Genomic DNA, 16,224 nt, shown 5'->3' with positions numbered 1-16,224 from the left:
TTATTTATATTTATGAGTTTGTATGCTTGATGACATTTATCTGTGGCCCAAATCAGCACTCATGGCTTTGGGGGATGTTTACAGGCACGGGCTTGCCCGAGTGTCACAGTTCACATCATCCAGCCGTACATGACATTCTCAGCTGAGGTTGAACAGGACGACATTTGGCTGTCTGGTTTTTTCTCTTGTGTCCTGAACAAGTGTTGTTTTTTCCCACCTTTTACATTTGTGTGATTTTTTTTTGTTGCTGTTGTTGTTAGTGATCTCACTATATTAAATGGACCCAAGCCTGGGACTGAGGTGCAGCCTAGGACCCTGAGTGGGAAAGGCTTGCTGGGCCTCATAGGTGTGCATGGGTTAGAAAAGCTTCATTCAGGCTTGAGTGATAGAGCTGCTGGACATTGAGTTCAGTGTGAGTGAACTAATTGTATGTATTTTTTTAAGATTTATTTATTTATTATGTATACAGTGCTCTATCTGCTGACCAGAAGAGGGTAACAGATCTCATTACAGGTAGTTGTGAGCGACCATGTGGTTGCTGGGAATTGAACTCAGGACCTCTGTAAGAACAGCCAGTGCTCTTAACCGCTGAGCCATCTCTCCAGCCCCCTAATTGTGCATATTAATCAAGTGTCCTTAAACATAAGCATAGATGATCAGGTTATATATTGATCTGATGATAAAAATGCTTGAAAACTTCAAGGACCCTAAATGTTTCTCCAAGTAGTGCTTAAGTACTGACCGAGTCACTGTTACTGGCAGCACTGTAGAACAGAGCTACTTCAGGTGACAAGAAGCAGCTGTGCATGTGTGTGATGTAGCATGGGTGTGTATGTGTGCATCTGTGATGCATACGTGTATACACGTATACGTACTGTGCGTATAATTACGTGCAGCTATCTCTTGGTACCCATGAGGACTTGATTCCAGCCCCTCTATCTCCACAGGCATCCATATCTGCAGATGCTTATGTGAAATAGCACATTTGTGTAGAACCACGCACATCCTCCCACGTGCTTTCTGTATCTCTAGGTCACTCATGATGCTGTATCTGGTCCCGATGGAGATGCTGTGTGAGCAGTATTCGGTGTGTTGGTTGGAATAACGACTCGAAGGAAAAAGCTGTCTGTGTTCAGTACAAGCCAGTGTCGCTGACCATTCCCACCCCACATGTAGAACCTCAGGCACAGAGGCTCCCTGAAGCCCGGGTGACTGACTTCAGTGTAAGGACTTTCCCTAACATAACTCTATGGTCAGGGCTCCCCATAGGAACCAGGAGGAGGGAACAGAGCCCAGGCTCACTCAGCATCTAGGAACCTGTGCCTGAGCCTTGGTGAGGTGACCCAGAGGTACAGTCCTTCTGTAACCCTGTGGGACCCAGAGAACGGAGGGGAGTCCTGGGGAGAGAGCGATGAGGTGAGATGGAGTCATCTGGAGGGCAGGCCTGCCCAATCCTACCATTTGTTCCTGTGCTCGCTGGGGTAACCGAGATGGTAACAGTTTGTCTCAACTGTCAGCTGGAAAGGTTGGATTGAGAAGCATGGAGGAGATTAGCAACACACACCTTCGTGTGTCTCGGGTGGTGTTTCCAGAGAGGGCTCTGGCCAGTGGGTGCATTGTGTCCTTTCCTGTGGCGTTGCTGAGAGGCAGGCCTAGTCAGAAGTAGGCTCTCATCTGTGTGCCTCAGAGGCTGTGTCCTGCCTTGAACTCTTCCTGTTTTCCCTTTTCTCTGCTTCCTGCCACCATGGTATGTGCGGCTCTGGTCCACCATGCCCTACCTCCATGAAAGGCTGACACCTCCGAGACCATGAGTCCGATCTCTCCTCTTAAGTGGTTTATATCAGGCAATCTGTCACAGTGACTGGAGAGCTAACACAGTGACAATTAGGACAGGGCCTCACTGTGTAGCCCAGGCTGGCCTTGAACTCCCTAATCTTTCTGCTTCAACTTCCAAGTGCTGGGCTTACAGGCAGTGGTATGGTGCCCAACATGGTCAGTGTTTTTCATTTCATCTGAGCTAAGAGATTCACAATTGTGCTCCTTTTCTGTTACTCTGACAGAATGCCCGAGATACACAAGATCTAGGAAGGGGAAGCTTGCTTTGGCTCGTATGTTCAGAGGTCTAGGGTAGTTATCTCCTTTGCGTTTGGATCTATGATGGCAACGGAGATCATGGAGGGAATATATGGTGGAGCATATTAGCCATGAAGCGACGAGAAAGACAGGAAGAGACAGGGTTTCCAGCATGTGCTTCATGGGCAAGCCCCCAGTGACTTCACTTCCTCCTCTGGACTCCGCCTACTGGTGGTTGCACCACAGGCTGTTGACCAGGCCTGTGGCAGGCACATGGTCCTGGCGAGGACCCTCACCAAGCGTTGGCATGGTTTCTCATCACTGTTTCGTCTGCTTTTCTCCAGTGGCTGGCCGCACAGTCGTCTTCTCACTGGCTTTCTTGCCATCCATCTATCCACTCCAGTGACGAGGCCGATCAAGTCTTTGGTATGCCTCTTGTAATTGAGTTAGTGGTCTTTCTGCTCATGAGTTTTGGGGCTTTTAAAAAGGCATCCCATATAGACACTGTTTCTTCACTTGGCTTTCTTCTGTGCAAGCAAATGCTTGTCATGCCGTCATTCCTCACATGGTCTTCTCCCACCAGGCCTTTTCAGGGGGGAAAGGCCGACACCTCCGAGGCCATGAGTCCGATCTCCTCTAGGATGCCATTGGAGATCATGAATTCTGTCAGCCTGGCTTGGGTCAGGTGCAGGCCCCTTTTTGTGGCCAGGGCCAGACAGTGCTGTGTTTGACCAGGCGTGGGAAACATGCCTCCCTATAGCAAAACAGTGAGAAAGGAGGTAATTCTCCAAGAGAAACTGGTACTGAAGCCAAAAAGGGAGGAGGGTACCAGACGGGAGCATGGGAGAAGCTAGCGAGCGCTCCTAATGTGTACCAGGCGCCAGACAAGGCCGTAGCCATTCATTGTCATACTTGATTCTCATGGAGGCTGCTGTCTCCATTCCAGAGTGAAGGACACCACAGCCAGAGAGGCCAGCACCTTGTGAGTGTCCCACAGCAGCAGAGCAGGTGTCTGCCACCTTCCAGCCCTGAGCCTTGTGACAGTCTGGCCTGTGCCTAAAGTACTGCATCAGTTGTTCAGGGCTTCATTCCTGCAGAGCAGTGGGTGGCTGCAGTCCAAGCACTTCAGAGACTGATAACAGGAGTCCAGGAGGGAATCACAGGCGAGGAGGCTCTCCATGTGTGGGAAGGGGCCGTGCGTCGGTTTTAAGAAAAACAAAATATTTGGCAGTCTTTCTTAATACTTTTTATTTTTCTTTTAATTTTTAATGGTAATGTCCTTTGCAACCAGCTAGCCAAATTTTGCTTATACATCTCCAGGGACAGGGACCTTTAATACTGTGTTTTCACTTTCTAGGCCTCAGTTTACCCAACTAGAAGGTAAAGTCATCAGCTTAGCTGAGTTCTATTGTTTCTTTCATTTTTAACTTCTTCAGTTTCCATCCCCAGTACCATCATGTGTGTGTGTGTGCATATGCACATGTAAATATCATACGATGTATGTCTATCATATATGTCAATCATATATATCACACACACTTGGATTTGATCACTACACGTGATATGCATACATCAGACTATCATACCATACCCCATAAATATATACAAGTAAAAATGATAAGCTATTTTTATTGTAATTATACGGGTTTATTGTAATTATACATAGCTCTCTGTGGACCAAATGGTAATTACTGGCTCAGGAAACAGGTGTCTGTAGACTTAACTTCAAGCTGAACTAGATATGGTCAGATTGCATCCTTGGAGTTTCCTTATGTGGCTTCATTCTCCAGCTGACCTCACCGCAGACATGGGACGGTGGCCCCTGCAGCCTCAGTGGAGGAGCACTGGTCTTTCTCAAGAGTGAACGCTGGAGTCCCAGGGCTGAGGCTTACTGACCCTGATTGGTCCAGCTCAACTCACCTCTTCCAAGACACCCTGGATAGTCCCCCCTCTGTTTCTAAGGGGCTGGGCAGGATGGAGAAGAGGGCTCCCTGGAGAAAAGTCAATGTGCTGTGGTAATCACTGCCAGCCAGAGCCAGCAGGGACCCACTGCTGTCCCCACTGAGGTATATGCCTGCCTGCCAGCAGATACCTCAGTTTCCCCAAATTTGTTATCAGTATATTGTTTCCTGTGTGTACATGACCAAGGTCAGAGACATGTCCTCTGGTTGCTAAGATGATTCATGACCTTTATTCTGTTAGTCTTTCATCTAGCTCAGGAAACACAGGAGGCAGGTGCTGTTAGCCTACGTCACAGATGGAGAAGCTGAGACTCAAGGGACTTCTGCGTTAGCCTGAGTCCTCACTGGCAGAAACATCAGGGTGGCTGTTTTGGGGTGATAGAAGAGGTTAAGGATGCAGGCGCCCTGACTCCTCTTGATAAAGGTGAAGGTTTTAAGAATTGCTCCGAAAGAAGAGCCGCATGGGGAGCAGCCGGTCACCTTTACATTGCTAAGAGCAGCAGCTGCCCCAGGCTGACCCTGTGCCGTCCCTGACACAGCTCTGCAGGCAGGGGCCGTATCCCCTTCTACTGAGGAGAGAGCTGAGGCTCCGAGACAGCAAGGGACCGGCTGGTCCAGCTGCTCCTTGGCCAAGCTGAGATTGAAATTCAGGGTTTTTCTGCCTCAAACTCCTCCTCAGTCTCGGGGATGAAGACTTTCTTAGTCTGCTTTACGTTGTTGTAATAAAATGGCACCGGTGGGTAATTGGTGACGAACGGAGGTTTATTTCTTAGAGCCGGGAAGTCCTCGATCGAGGGGCTGGCATCTGACAGGGCCTTTATGACTCTTAACTCGTGGCAGAGGATGGGAGAGAGAAGGAGGGAGACGGGTGGACTGAACTCACTTTGCTGTTAACCCTTGGGCGCCATGAACCCACTCTTGAGCTCATGCCTCTAACCCACTGACGACCTCTCAAAGGTGCACGTGCCAGCACTGTTCCATGGGGATGAAATTCCCAGGACCTGGACTGGAAGAGGATGCTTTCCAACCATGTCATCCCCCTGTGGTGAACACTTGTCTCTTCTGTCCCTCTCTGCAGGTCTACATCATCCGAGTCACGTGGTCCAGTGGCACCACAGAGGCCATCTACCGGCGCTACAGCAAGTTCTTCGACCTTCAGGTAGGCATTTGTGGAGAAGGTTCATCGGACTTTCCCTACACTGTGACCTGAGAGCCTTGTCTTTTCGTGGTCTTGACTCTAAATTGACATCCATTACTTGGGGCATGAGTAAAGTCTTTGATTGCCCTATGTTTTGATACATTTAACTAAATAAGAGGTGCTTGTCAGCTGCCCCTGAAGGGGGCCAGTCTGGAGGCTACACATGGCTCTGGAACCATGTTGAGGTGACCATGTGGTGACCAGAATGCCGAGTCTGCCTGGACGCCTCACACACACACCGTCTCCCCAGCCCCCTGCTAGCTTTTACACTACTGATTCGATTCTCACCTGGGATGCTACTCTGTGCTCTCCTTGTCCAGAAGCCTTGTCTGACTTTGTTCTCTGCCCATCAGGAGGCATCACCCAGTGCTGTGAACTTCTTCATATTGATGTTGTCAGCTTATCTTTTCTTCTAGACTGTGACAGTCACGGGCAGGGACCATGTCTTCCTCATCCTTTCTTTCCTTAATGTTTTTATTCAAGGCTTAGTACATAGCACATGCTCACTTACTGATCGATGCATGTTTGACATGAGTGAGTGAAGATGTGAGTGAGTGAGTGAGTGAATGAATGAATGAGTGAACAAATGATCAACGTGTGTCACCAGTCTCTCAGTGAGCTGGGGAACATGAGGACAGCTCAGTAGGAGTCATCTTCACCAGCGTGAAACAATGCTAACCCTGGGCCTGTGGCTTTATCTCCATGTCTCCAAAAGCAGGCAGCTCCTAGGAGTCTGGAGAAGTCAGGGTCCTTCAGGAGATGATGTGGCAAAGTTCTTTAGACAGTGTCCGCCACAGACATTAGGGGATGTTCCTGGCTTTCTGAACCTTTGTGCATTCTCCCTACTGCGTGGTGAGGGTCCAGGGCAAGCCTCCATCCCACGATGGATGTGTGGTGCCTCCATCCCACGATGGATGTGTGGTGTCTGCCCTGTTAGCGACAGAACCAACCTAGATTTGCTTTGGGTATTTTGGCCCTGTGATTGACTGTCCCAGGAGGAGAAGGCTTCCAGACTGCAGGCACGGCTTACTGTAGGGTTTTCACTCCGTCATCTGACCTGACTTCTCCTTCTGTGTCCCCTCTTCAGTGGTATTGGCTTCGTCCTCAGTCACACGTGATTGCAAATGGCTCCAGCAACTCTGGGTTCATGCTCTGTAGGAAAGAGGAACAAAGACTTCTCACATGTCCTGGCAGGCACTTTGTGTTTCATTGGCTTAGCTCTATGCCAATCACTATGACAGCCAATGGGCTTTCCTGGGTGGCTGCTCCACCCTTGGTACCAAGGGCATAGTCTGGGTTGGGAAGGAGAATCTCGGGTTCTGGTAATATTAACTGCAGGCATCGTTGACTACATAGACCCAAGCCGTTCCTGACCATGTAGACTAGAGAATGTTCGGAGCCTTGTCCCACTATAGCAAAGGAGGGCAGACAGCTATCGGCTCTTAACGGCTTTCTCAAGTGCAGCTAAATCTAATGCCTTCAGGACACACAGCCAGGAGTTGCTGCGCTGCGTAAAGCGAGTGAGACACCAGTCACTTAATTATTGAAAACATAATGAGCTCATCTGTGATGCTTTGTGTTCAGCAGCATGCAGCCACATCTAGCAGTGTCACACACAGTTATAATTTTTGGCTGTTCTGCTGCAAATGAGCTGAATATAAATAAACAGCGGGGCTATCCGTAAAACTTGCTGTGGGGCTGGGATGCAGCTAAGTGAGAGAATACATGCTTCACACACACAAAGCCACGAGTTTGAACCCAGCCCCATGATAAATAAACTAACCACCGTCTAGAATGAGCAGACGGGAGAAGAAAACACAGGAAAAGGAGGCATGGGGCACTGGTGAGGACTGGCACCATCCGGTGCCCTGAGCAGGTGACACAGCCCCCGTGTGAGAGCGACCAATAACATTCCGGGGGTGCTCTGCCATTTCACACAGACGGGTGATAATGCAGGTGCCCATTGCTAGGCTGCTGTTACAGGCAATGGCGTCTACCTTGGGAGCTCTGCCTTGGCGTGTGTTCAGGGGCTTCTTGCCAGCCTGGCACCTCCAAGAAGGGGCTGTGGGGCTAAGGAACAAGAGTGACATGATTGTCTTCCCAGGGTTATTTACAGCTGCAGAGCGGAGCCCACTCCACTGGTTGACACCTGAAGAGAGGGGTGGATTGGATTCATGGGCAGAGCAGAGTGTTGCCTGGAACCCAAAGCAAACAGTGCTGTGACCTTGGAAGGGCCTAGTGTCTATTGGCAGCTCCTGGCCATCTCAGTGACCTCAGGCCCCTCTGTCCAACCTGCTTTATCTTCTCGCTGGCCACTCTAGACCAGCCTCTTCACTTGTCTGTTGAGACATGCTCAACATCTGTCTTCAAGTCAGCACTTTTCATTGATCAGCGTCTTTCCCTGCTCTCAGGACCCTGGAGTTCCTGGAGAGAGAATCTGGTGGTCTCCAGGATCCTGGGTCAGACTCCACCCCAGCCTGTCAGCTGTGGTGGGGAGCAGGTGACACTGGTCTGGGGGATGCCAGCGTGGGAGGGAACCCTGTGAATGGGAAAGTGTCTGACCACTGGCAATGTTGAAGAGTGTGGCTAGACTGTTACTTGAATTCCCTATTCCAGCCTGGCCCAAGGCTGGAGACAAACCCAAGTTCAAAACTCCGCTTTCCCCTTTCAGGTCTCAGCTTGGTGTTACCTCTGCTTTCTCCATTTCCTCCTTTGCTTTTAACCGGAAAGAAAGTACTTCCATCATGTACTTGTTATGACAATGAAATGGACTTGGCTGAATGCATTACCTGTCATCTGTCCCTCTCCACAGCTGTGACACCTGTCGTGACCTCCTTTGCTAGGTCTGGCCACAGGTCTTCCCAACCCAAATCCTGTGTTGACTAGACCCCTGATCTCACTGATTTCTTAAAAGCCAGGTTTTCTTCCCAGCTCAGTGTAGTAATGATTGGGGGTTTGCTGGAGCAGAATTGGCTGCCTCGCGTGGCCATCCCTGGCATGGTGAAGCTGTCCAGAGGCCCGGCTTCATCCAGTTTTAAGAAGTCCCAGATGGTGTGGCTGCAGGGTGGGAAAACCATGTAATTCTAGGGGCTCTGGTTCAAGCTAGAAGCAGCCTCCCCCTATCCATTTCCACTCCGCTCAGCTGTCCCCAAGGACGAGGCAAGGAGACCAGCCCATGTGGGACCACGATACCCCAACAGTAGATGATTTCATGATTCTGTGTCCCATTTGGCACATGGCCTTTTTTTATTTTTAAAGAAGTGACTTGGCTGACAGAGGGAGGGAGGGAAGGGAGGGAGGGAGGGAGGGAGGGCTGAGGCTGGGTGGAGGAAGAGCCGCTGAACTGGTGTAACAGAAAAAGCAGAGACCGCAGAAGACCTGGGCCCAGCCACTCCCAGCTGTGTGGCCTTGGGCCCGCTCCTTTACTCCACTGTGTCTGAGTGCTATCCTTGGTGATGTGAGGACATGTCAGTAAAAACAGCCAGCATTTCTGAAGCTCTGTTCATGGGCCCGGTCCATTCATTTCGTCCTCACAAGCAGTTTATCAGATTACGCAGATGGAAGATCCTAGGCTCAGAGACGTCCATTCACTTGCCCAGTCATCAGCTAGTGCGACAGTTCTCGGATACCAAAGTCCATGCTGCTAGCCACTCTGCTCTCTGTTGCTGCTTTTGCTACCAGCTACAAGTTTAAATTGGTGATTGTGTCCGAAGGGGCAATCCCACGGGGCTTGGAGAAGGGGCTGATGGGCAGACAGTGGCTATAGGTATTGGGTATCTTTTGTGGGTGCTGAATATGTTCTAGAATTAGATAGTGGTCATGACTGCATACTGTGTAAATACATGAAAAACCACTGCGTGGTCCCTTTTAAAGGGTGGCTTTTGTGGTATGTGAGGTATAGCTCTTGAGACTATAAGAACAGGCCTGCGCTGAGTATGGAACAGGTGTCAGCTGGTAGGGTAACTGACAGACCCAGGCTGCTTAAAATCAGCAGAAGGATAAAGGGGGACATGATACCAGTTTCTTGAGGTTCCGGACTTCGGAATTTGACAGCCAGACGTCAGTCCAGTTCTCACTGCTTTCTGGCCCAGCGTCCGTTTTTTGTCAGACTGTCATGGCGCTGATAGGAGAGCCCTGGCTAGGTTGGATTCTCCCGGCTCCTGTTTGTCATCTGAGAAATCTAAGGCCTTTTGGCTTTGGATACCACTAGGCCCAGGGCCACTGTGTCAAAGACTTGTCCACTGTTTCTGGGCCCCGTGGTGAGTTCCACGGCAGCAGCTACCGCTCCAGGCTGTGTCCAGCACATCGGCACTATTACTTTAGAGGAAAAAGAATGTCCCCTATGGCCGGGCGGTGGTGGCGCACGCCTTTAATCCCAGCACTCGGGAGGCAGAGCCAGGCGGATCTCTGTGAGTTCGAGGCCAGCCTGGGCTACCAAGTGAGTCCCAGGAAAGGCGCAAAACTACACAGAGAAACCCTGTCTCGAAAAATAAAAAAAAAAAAAAAAAAAAAAAAAAGAATGTCCCCTATGGCTTAAGCTCATCTTGGACCATAGGAGGAGGTGTTCAAGGCCAGCACAGGGACAGAAAAACAGGATCAACATCTTGATAATGTGCCTGGGTACCAGCTGCTAGAGGGCATCAGGGAATCCAGAACCGTAGGTGTCCACTCTGGTAGGGTGGAAAATTTTAAGCACAGGAAACGGTGTAAAGAGAGGTTGCTACTCAGGGTAGAAGGACCATGGCCCAGGCTACTTCATAGGAAAGGACACTGTCACCAGCAAAAATGTCCCCGTAATAAGGACCCACCTTCCTGACTTCTTAGAAAAGTTGGACTCCTATGGTCATGTCTGCCATGAAGACTTGACATCTAGTCATGTGTCTTGTTCATATGAGGCTGGAGGGGATGGAAAAGAGCCCTGAGCTTGGAATAGAAATATCTGGTGTAAGGTCCCAGCCTTTGAACAGGTCACTCAGTCTCCCTGAGCTTCACTTTCTGCCTTAGCCTGAGCTGGTGATGTAGAGTGGATAAGAATATCTTGGAGAGAGCGGACATCGAAGCAAGGCTGTGGGGATGAGTGACTGGAGTACCCACAAGGCTCAGGGCAGCACCCAGCAGAGCAGTGCATTAATATCAACTACTCTTGCCTAGAACTGTGAGGTGCCCGTCTTAAATGCCACCTCACCAGACCCTCCCTTGCCCGCATGAGGTCAGCACCATGGCTGTTTCACAAGTGTCAACACTCAAGTTCAGAGCGGTAGTCACATGCCCCCAACAGCAGGGCTCTGACCACTACTTCCCTGGGACCCAGGGTTACCTTTGGGTGTGTCTGAAAAGGTGAACTTGCCCTCAGAGTCCTGTTCATGGGTTCATGGCCACATCTCCTCCCTACAGCTTGAGCACCACCTGAGGCCTTTACAGATAAGCCCCAGACATGGGTCCACCTCACACTGTGTTGTATATAGCCTTTGCACTCTGAGTCCTCCAGGTTCAGTGTGTCCCCCTGGGGGAGGGTCACAGATGTCGCCACACAGAGAGACCCTGTCTCACAAAAAAAAAATAAATAAATTCCTGTACTGGCTGTAATATGATCGAACCCGAACACTGTGCCCCGGTTAGGATATGGCCAGAGAGAAAGGAACAGATGTTTCACTACACCTGTGCAAGGTACCCAGAGTAGTCAACTGAGTCAGGTGGAGGTGGCGACACCAGGCAGGGTGGATGGAGAGCTATTTGGTGCTCTGGCTGATGCAAGTCTGTGGAGATGATGGAGGAGATGGGTGTCTGCTGAGTGAGTGTGCATAAGGCCACAGAACTGTGCACCATTGTATATGTGTAACACAATTAAAAAACAAAACAAAACATGGCTAGAGAGATGTCTCCGCAGTTAAGAACACGAGCTGCTCTTCCAGAGGTCCTGAGTTCAATTCCCAGCATCCACCTGGTGTCTCACAACCATCTCTAATGAGATTTGATACCTTCTACAGGCATACATGCAGACAGAGCATACATATTCATAAATAAATAAATCAAACAAAACAAACAACCAGCCTCCCAGACTACTAAATTATTCCCAAATCAGTTTCAAAGTAGTGTTTACAGCCCCCTGCAGAATGTCCCTCATTTCCCAAACGGCCTCACAGGCTCAATGGATGCAGCCGGTGGAGGAAGCATCAGGATTTCACCTGAGCTATCTGCTCTAAAGGGACTTAGCTGAGGTTAGACCAGTGGTGTATAAACCAGTGTGGACATTTGTTAGCCAATGCAGACATCACTAGCCAGTGTGGGCACTCGTTAGCCAGTGTGGAGATCTAGAGAGGGTCTCAAAAGGCACCAAGAGAACAGAAGCGGCCTTGTTACTGTGCATTCTTGACAACATGCTTCTCTGTGGCGGTGGTGGGGGGTGGGGAGAGATAGCATTAGGCAAGAGTATCAATTTCAAGAGTGTCAATTTCAGAACCTCTGCAGCTAAGACTGATGAATTGCTTTTGAGAAGGGAATGATGTGCTGCTCACGTGTGCACAGAGTATTAGGCTTACCTTGTCTGCAGCTGGTTTTCCGTATCCATGTAATGTAACCCTGAAGCCAGCTAAAGAGTGGTATCAGGAGAATGTGATTAGACAAAGGTGTTTGGACACGTCATGCTGCTGCTTTGCTGTGTGGCTTAAGGCAAGTTCACTTCCCTCTCTGGTCCCATGTTTCCTCATCTGTGACTTGGAACTTGTAACATTTGTTTCAGAGGGTTATTGTAAAGATCAGATGAAACTAAATGTGAAGACTTAACTGTCAACTGCAGTGCACTGTGACCATTATTATTATTGTTATTATTTTATATTAGTAACACAACTGTTATTCATTAGAGTTAGTTAACTGTCCCTTGAAGTGGTCTCCTGAAGGAAAAAAAGTTCTCTCTGTTGAATTCATTGATTCTTTTTCATTAAACTTCTGTGTTTTAGGGTAGTTTTAAGTTCACCATAAAATGTCTTGGAAAGTCCAGAGTATTCTGGGGTACCACCTGGACTTGCCAGACTCCCCCACTGTTAGCATCCGTTCTGCCTGTGTTTATTGAAAGCCTGCTCTGTGCTGATATAGAAGCACTCTTCGTAAATGAATCCATCCTTCCCAGGAGGCCCAGAGTGGCCTTGGCAGTCAGGGAAGGATAGTGGAGGACGGAGTGGGGACCAGTGATGGTCAGCCGCAAATAATGCCATGGATAACAGGGTAGCAGTGGCTACAGTGCAGGATCTCTCACATAGCATGTGCAAAGCCCTTGGGTCTATCCCTAGCACTGCACATAGTAATAAAATCCATGAACAAAGCCTCCGCATACTGCAGCTGCCCGGCAAGCCGCACCGAAGCTGGCCCACTCCCCCAGGGCATGGACAGCACAGAAGAAGCCGGGAGCTCCAGCCCGACACACCTACCCCTGCCCTCTCTGTGTCTTCCTGGCATTGCAGAGGTGCAGCCTTGCAGTGACAAAACCCCCCTGAGCTGCAGGCTCTGGCCTTGCCACACTTGGGCTGTAGGCTCTGGCTCAGTTTCCTCGTCTCTAGGACCTTGGGTGCTAGTGTTCACATGATAGGGTTCTGAGAATTGGGGGGCACGGGGTAGGGAATCCTGCTAAGATGCAGCACCTGCCTGCTCCTTGACCACATTTCCTCCTCAACTTGTGTGCCTACTCCCTCCCGGAGCCTCTTCTCCTGGACTTTTCCAGACTTCTTTCTGTCCATCAGAGAGACAGTCTGGGACGTCGGGGTGATGATCTCCCTGAAGCATCCTCCCCCTGAAGGTGGAGACGCTTGTCACCCATCAGCCATTCTTGACAGGCTCAGGACTCCTTTCCTCCTCTCTGGCTTCCTTGTAAATTAGGAAAGATCAGGATATGCTGCTGTAGCAGGTAACCTCAGGGCTGGCTCAGTGGTAGAGGTACTGGCTTAGCATGTGAGGAGACCCGGGTTCAGTCCCTAACATTGCCAAAAAGAGGCCGTCGTCTATATTGTTGAGCCAGGCATCATGGTTGGTGGTGGCAGCCAAGACACACGCCCTTAATCCTAGCACTTGGGAGGCTAAGGCAAGCAGAGCTCTGTGAGTTTGAGGCCAGCCTGGTCTACATAGTTAGTTTCGGGATAGCCAGAGCCACATAGTGAGAGCCTCTGTCTCAAAAAAAAAAAAAAACCAGATAGCCCCACCAGACAGTGGGGTGACTTGCATCCCACATGGGCAACCAGGCCATGGGCTGGACCATGGGTGGGGTTGCTGAGGCCCTGCACCCACCCCACCCCCGCAGGCCTGCAGACAGCGGGGAGTGTGAGTCCATCACAAGAGAGCGGGAAATAGAGAAAGGCAAACCTCCACCCTGAAGTAACCTGTGTCGCTGATCATTAGACGTGGCCCATTTCAGGGGGATGGGAAAGTACAGTTCGACCCTGGCTTCAGAAACCTGGCACACAGCTGCGGACAGCTGCGGACAGGAACCTCCAGGAACCTCCCCCAGCCCAGCCTTAACTAGAGTGCAGTGCTGTGATATGCTGTCTTTATTAGGAACCAAAAGAGAAGACCTTTAAAGTTACATCAGAACCCACAAGAGTTAAGTGGCAGACCCTTGTAACTTTGAGTACCAAGCCAGACATTCCACATTAGTTTCTTTTTCTAAAATTAATTTTTTTACAAGGTCTCACCATGTAGCCCTGGCGCGCCTAGAATTCATTATGTAGACCAAGTTGACCTTAAGCTCTCTGAGCCCCAGCTGCTTCTGGGATTAAAGCCACACCCAGCTTCACTTTCTTTTCTTAAGCCATCAGAGTGTGGTTGTTTGAAAGGAAATGCCCCCCAGAGGGAGTGGCACTATTAGGAGGTATGGCCTTGTTGAAGTAGGCATGGCCGTGTTAGAGGAAGTGTGTCAGTCTAGGGGGCGGGCTTTGAGGTCTCTTTTGCTCAAGCTGCGTCAATCAGTGTGACACTCAGTTCACTTCCTGTTGCCTTCTGATCAAGATGTCTGCCTGTATGCTACCATGCCCCCTGCCATGATGATAATGGACTGAACCTCTGAACTGTAAGCCACCACCTCGATTAAATGTTGTCCCTTATAAGAGTTGCCGTGGTGGTGGTGTCTCTTCTCAGCAATAGAAACCCTAACTAAGACACAGAGATACTGGTTTTTATGGTCTGCCCCCAACTCCGTTCTCTACCCTCTGCCTGTTTCATGGTGTCTCCTACACTACTTCAGAGTCACCAGATTATTTCCCAGACTCTTTTAGAGACTGCTCGTCTTCATGGCTGGCTCATGCATGCAACATACAACCAGGCACTGGGCTCTGCTGAGCAGGTTGGGGATTTCAGAGTGGGTCAGGAATAGAATGATATCATAAGCATAGGCTTAACCAGGTGAAAGGCATTTTAACACACCTGTTACTTCTCAGAATGCAGAGTGACCTGCTGTCTGTGACACAGAAGACGTCAGGCTATTATTCACATTTCAAGTGCCGTGGCTTAAACTCTCCAGGAGAACAAAGAATGGCAGCCTGGAGAGATGGCTCAGTGGTTAAGATCATGTACTGCCCTTGCTTGCAGAGGACCCAAGTTTGGTTCCTAACCTAATCAGATAACTCACAACTACCTGTAAATCCACTTCAGGGGCTCTGACATTTCTGGCCTCTGAGGGCACCTGCATGCATGTGGTGCATATACATGTGCACATAATTTAAAAATGAATCTTAAAAAGCAACAACTAAGAATGGTCCCTTGCAACTTTGAGCTTTCACAGTTTGGAAACTGTGGATATAAACAGTTGCTCTCACATGGTCCTCAGATCCAGCCCCCATCCCCATTGCCTCAGGTTTCTGGAAAGCTGCACAGAGTGAACTTCTAATCTGTCAAATCACAAATTTCACATACCCCTCTAAGATATCAGATAATGTGTGTATTCCATATTGTGAACGGTCTTTGCTTTTGTTCCCACCCTGTTTAGATGCAGATGCTGGACAAGTTCCCCATGGAAGGAGGACAGAAGGATCCCAAGCAGAGGATCATTCCATTTCTGCCAGGTGGGTAAGGTGCACGCTCTTGGACAGGGCAAGCCTGGCCACTGAAGAACAGCTCCCGATCCCCAATAGAGCACATGAGCTCATCCCCTCTCCAGGGAGGGGAGGCGCGGGAGGGGGGAGACGGGGGGGAGGGGGGGCACGACATTGTTTCTCTTCTAGTTTGCTTTCCTATCGCCGTGATAAACACCACAGTGGAAAAGCAGCTATGGGAGGAAAGGGTTTATTGCATCAATTACACTTCTCCTTCACAGTCTGTCATCAGAGGAAGGTGAAACAGGAACCGAAGCTGAGACTGTGGAGGAAGCTGCTTGCTAACTCACCATGGCTTGCTCCCTTCTACAGCCCGAGACCACCCGCCCAGAGGTGGCACCGCCCACAGTGGGCTGAGCCACATCACTTAGCAATGAAGAGCAGGCCACTCACACACATGCATCCCCACAAGCCAATCCGATGGAGGCAATTCCTCACTTGAGTTCTCTCTTCTGGGTCCCTCCAGTTTGTGTTTCGTTGACATGGGCCTAACCATGTCAAACTAACCCGCACGGCTCCACTGACAAGGGCCTCAGCCAAGGGCAGAGTGAGTGGCTAAGAGTGGGCACACGCCTCTTACTGTGTGACCTTGAGTGGGATCCTGCCATCTAGGATGCCCAGCTTCTCCCAGCTCTCGGGTGGGAGCTGGAGCAGAGAGGGTTTTCACAGGCAGCAGCTGGTTGGTATAACCACTGTGTTCATGATCTGTTTTCTATTCCTACGGCACAAGTTACCAACAGTTTTAACAGCAATACAACAGTGTCTCAGAGTTCTGTGGAGCAGAAGCCTTGGCAAGCTCAGCTGAGATCCCTGTTGATCCTCACAAGGCCAAAGCTAAGGTGTTAACTAAGCTACCTGGACTTGCCAGAGAAGAACCATCCAATCTCACTCACATTGTATTAGAATCAGTTCCCTGCAG

At 49.8% G+C, this 16,224-nt stretch overlaps 1 protein-coding gene across 3 annotated transcripts in view; it reads left to right on the top strand.

Moving 5' to 3' along the window:
• Positions 1 to 16,224, top strand: part of Sh3pxd2b (SH3 and PX domains 2B) — a 90,265-nt gene that overhangs the window by 23,680 nt on the left and 50,361 nt on the right. For all 3 annotated transcript variants that reach the window (XM_028857791.2, XM_028857790.2, XM_028857789.2), the window contains exons 2-3: positions 5,113 to 5,193; positions 15,200 to 15,275. In XM_028857791.2, coding sequence (XP_028713624.1) covers positions 15,200 to 15,275 — 76 coding nt within the window. In that variant the 5' untranslated portion in view covers positions 5,113 to 5,193. The remainder of the gene's footprint in view (positions 1 to 5,112; positions 5,194 to 15,199; positions 15,276 to 16,224) is intronic.

Source organism: Peromyscus leucopus, chromosome 8b (assembly GCF_004664715.2).
Source record: "Peromyscus leucopus breed LL Stock chromosome 8b, UCI_PerLeu_2.1, whole genome shotgun sequence".
Classification (NCBI taxonomy): domain Eukaryota; kingdom Metazoa; phylum Chordata; class Mammalia; order Rodentia; family Cricetidae; genus Peromyscus; species Peromyscus leucopus.
This window is presented reverse-complemented; position numbering and strand designations above follow the sequence as displayed.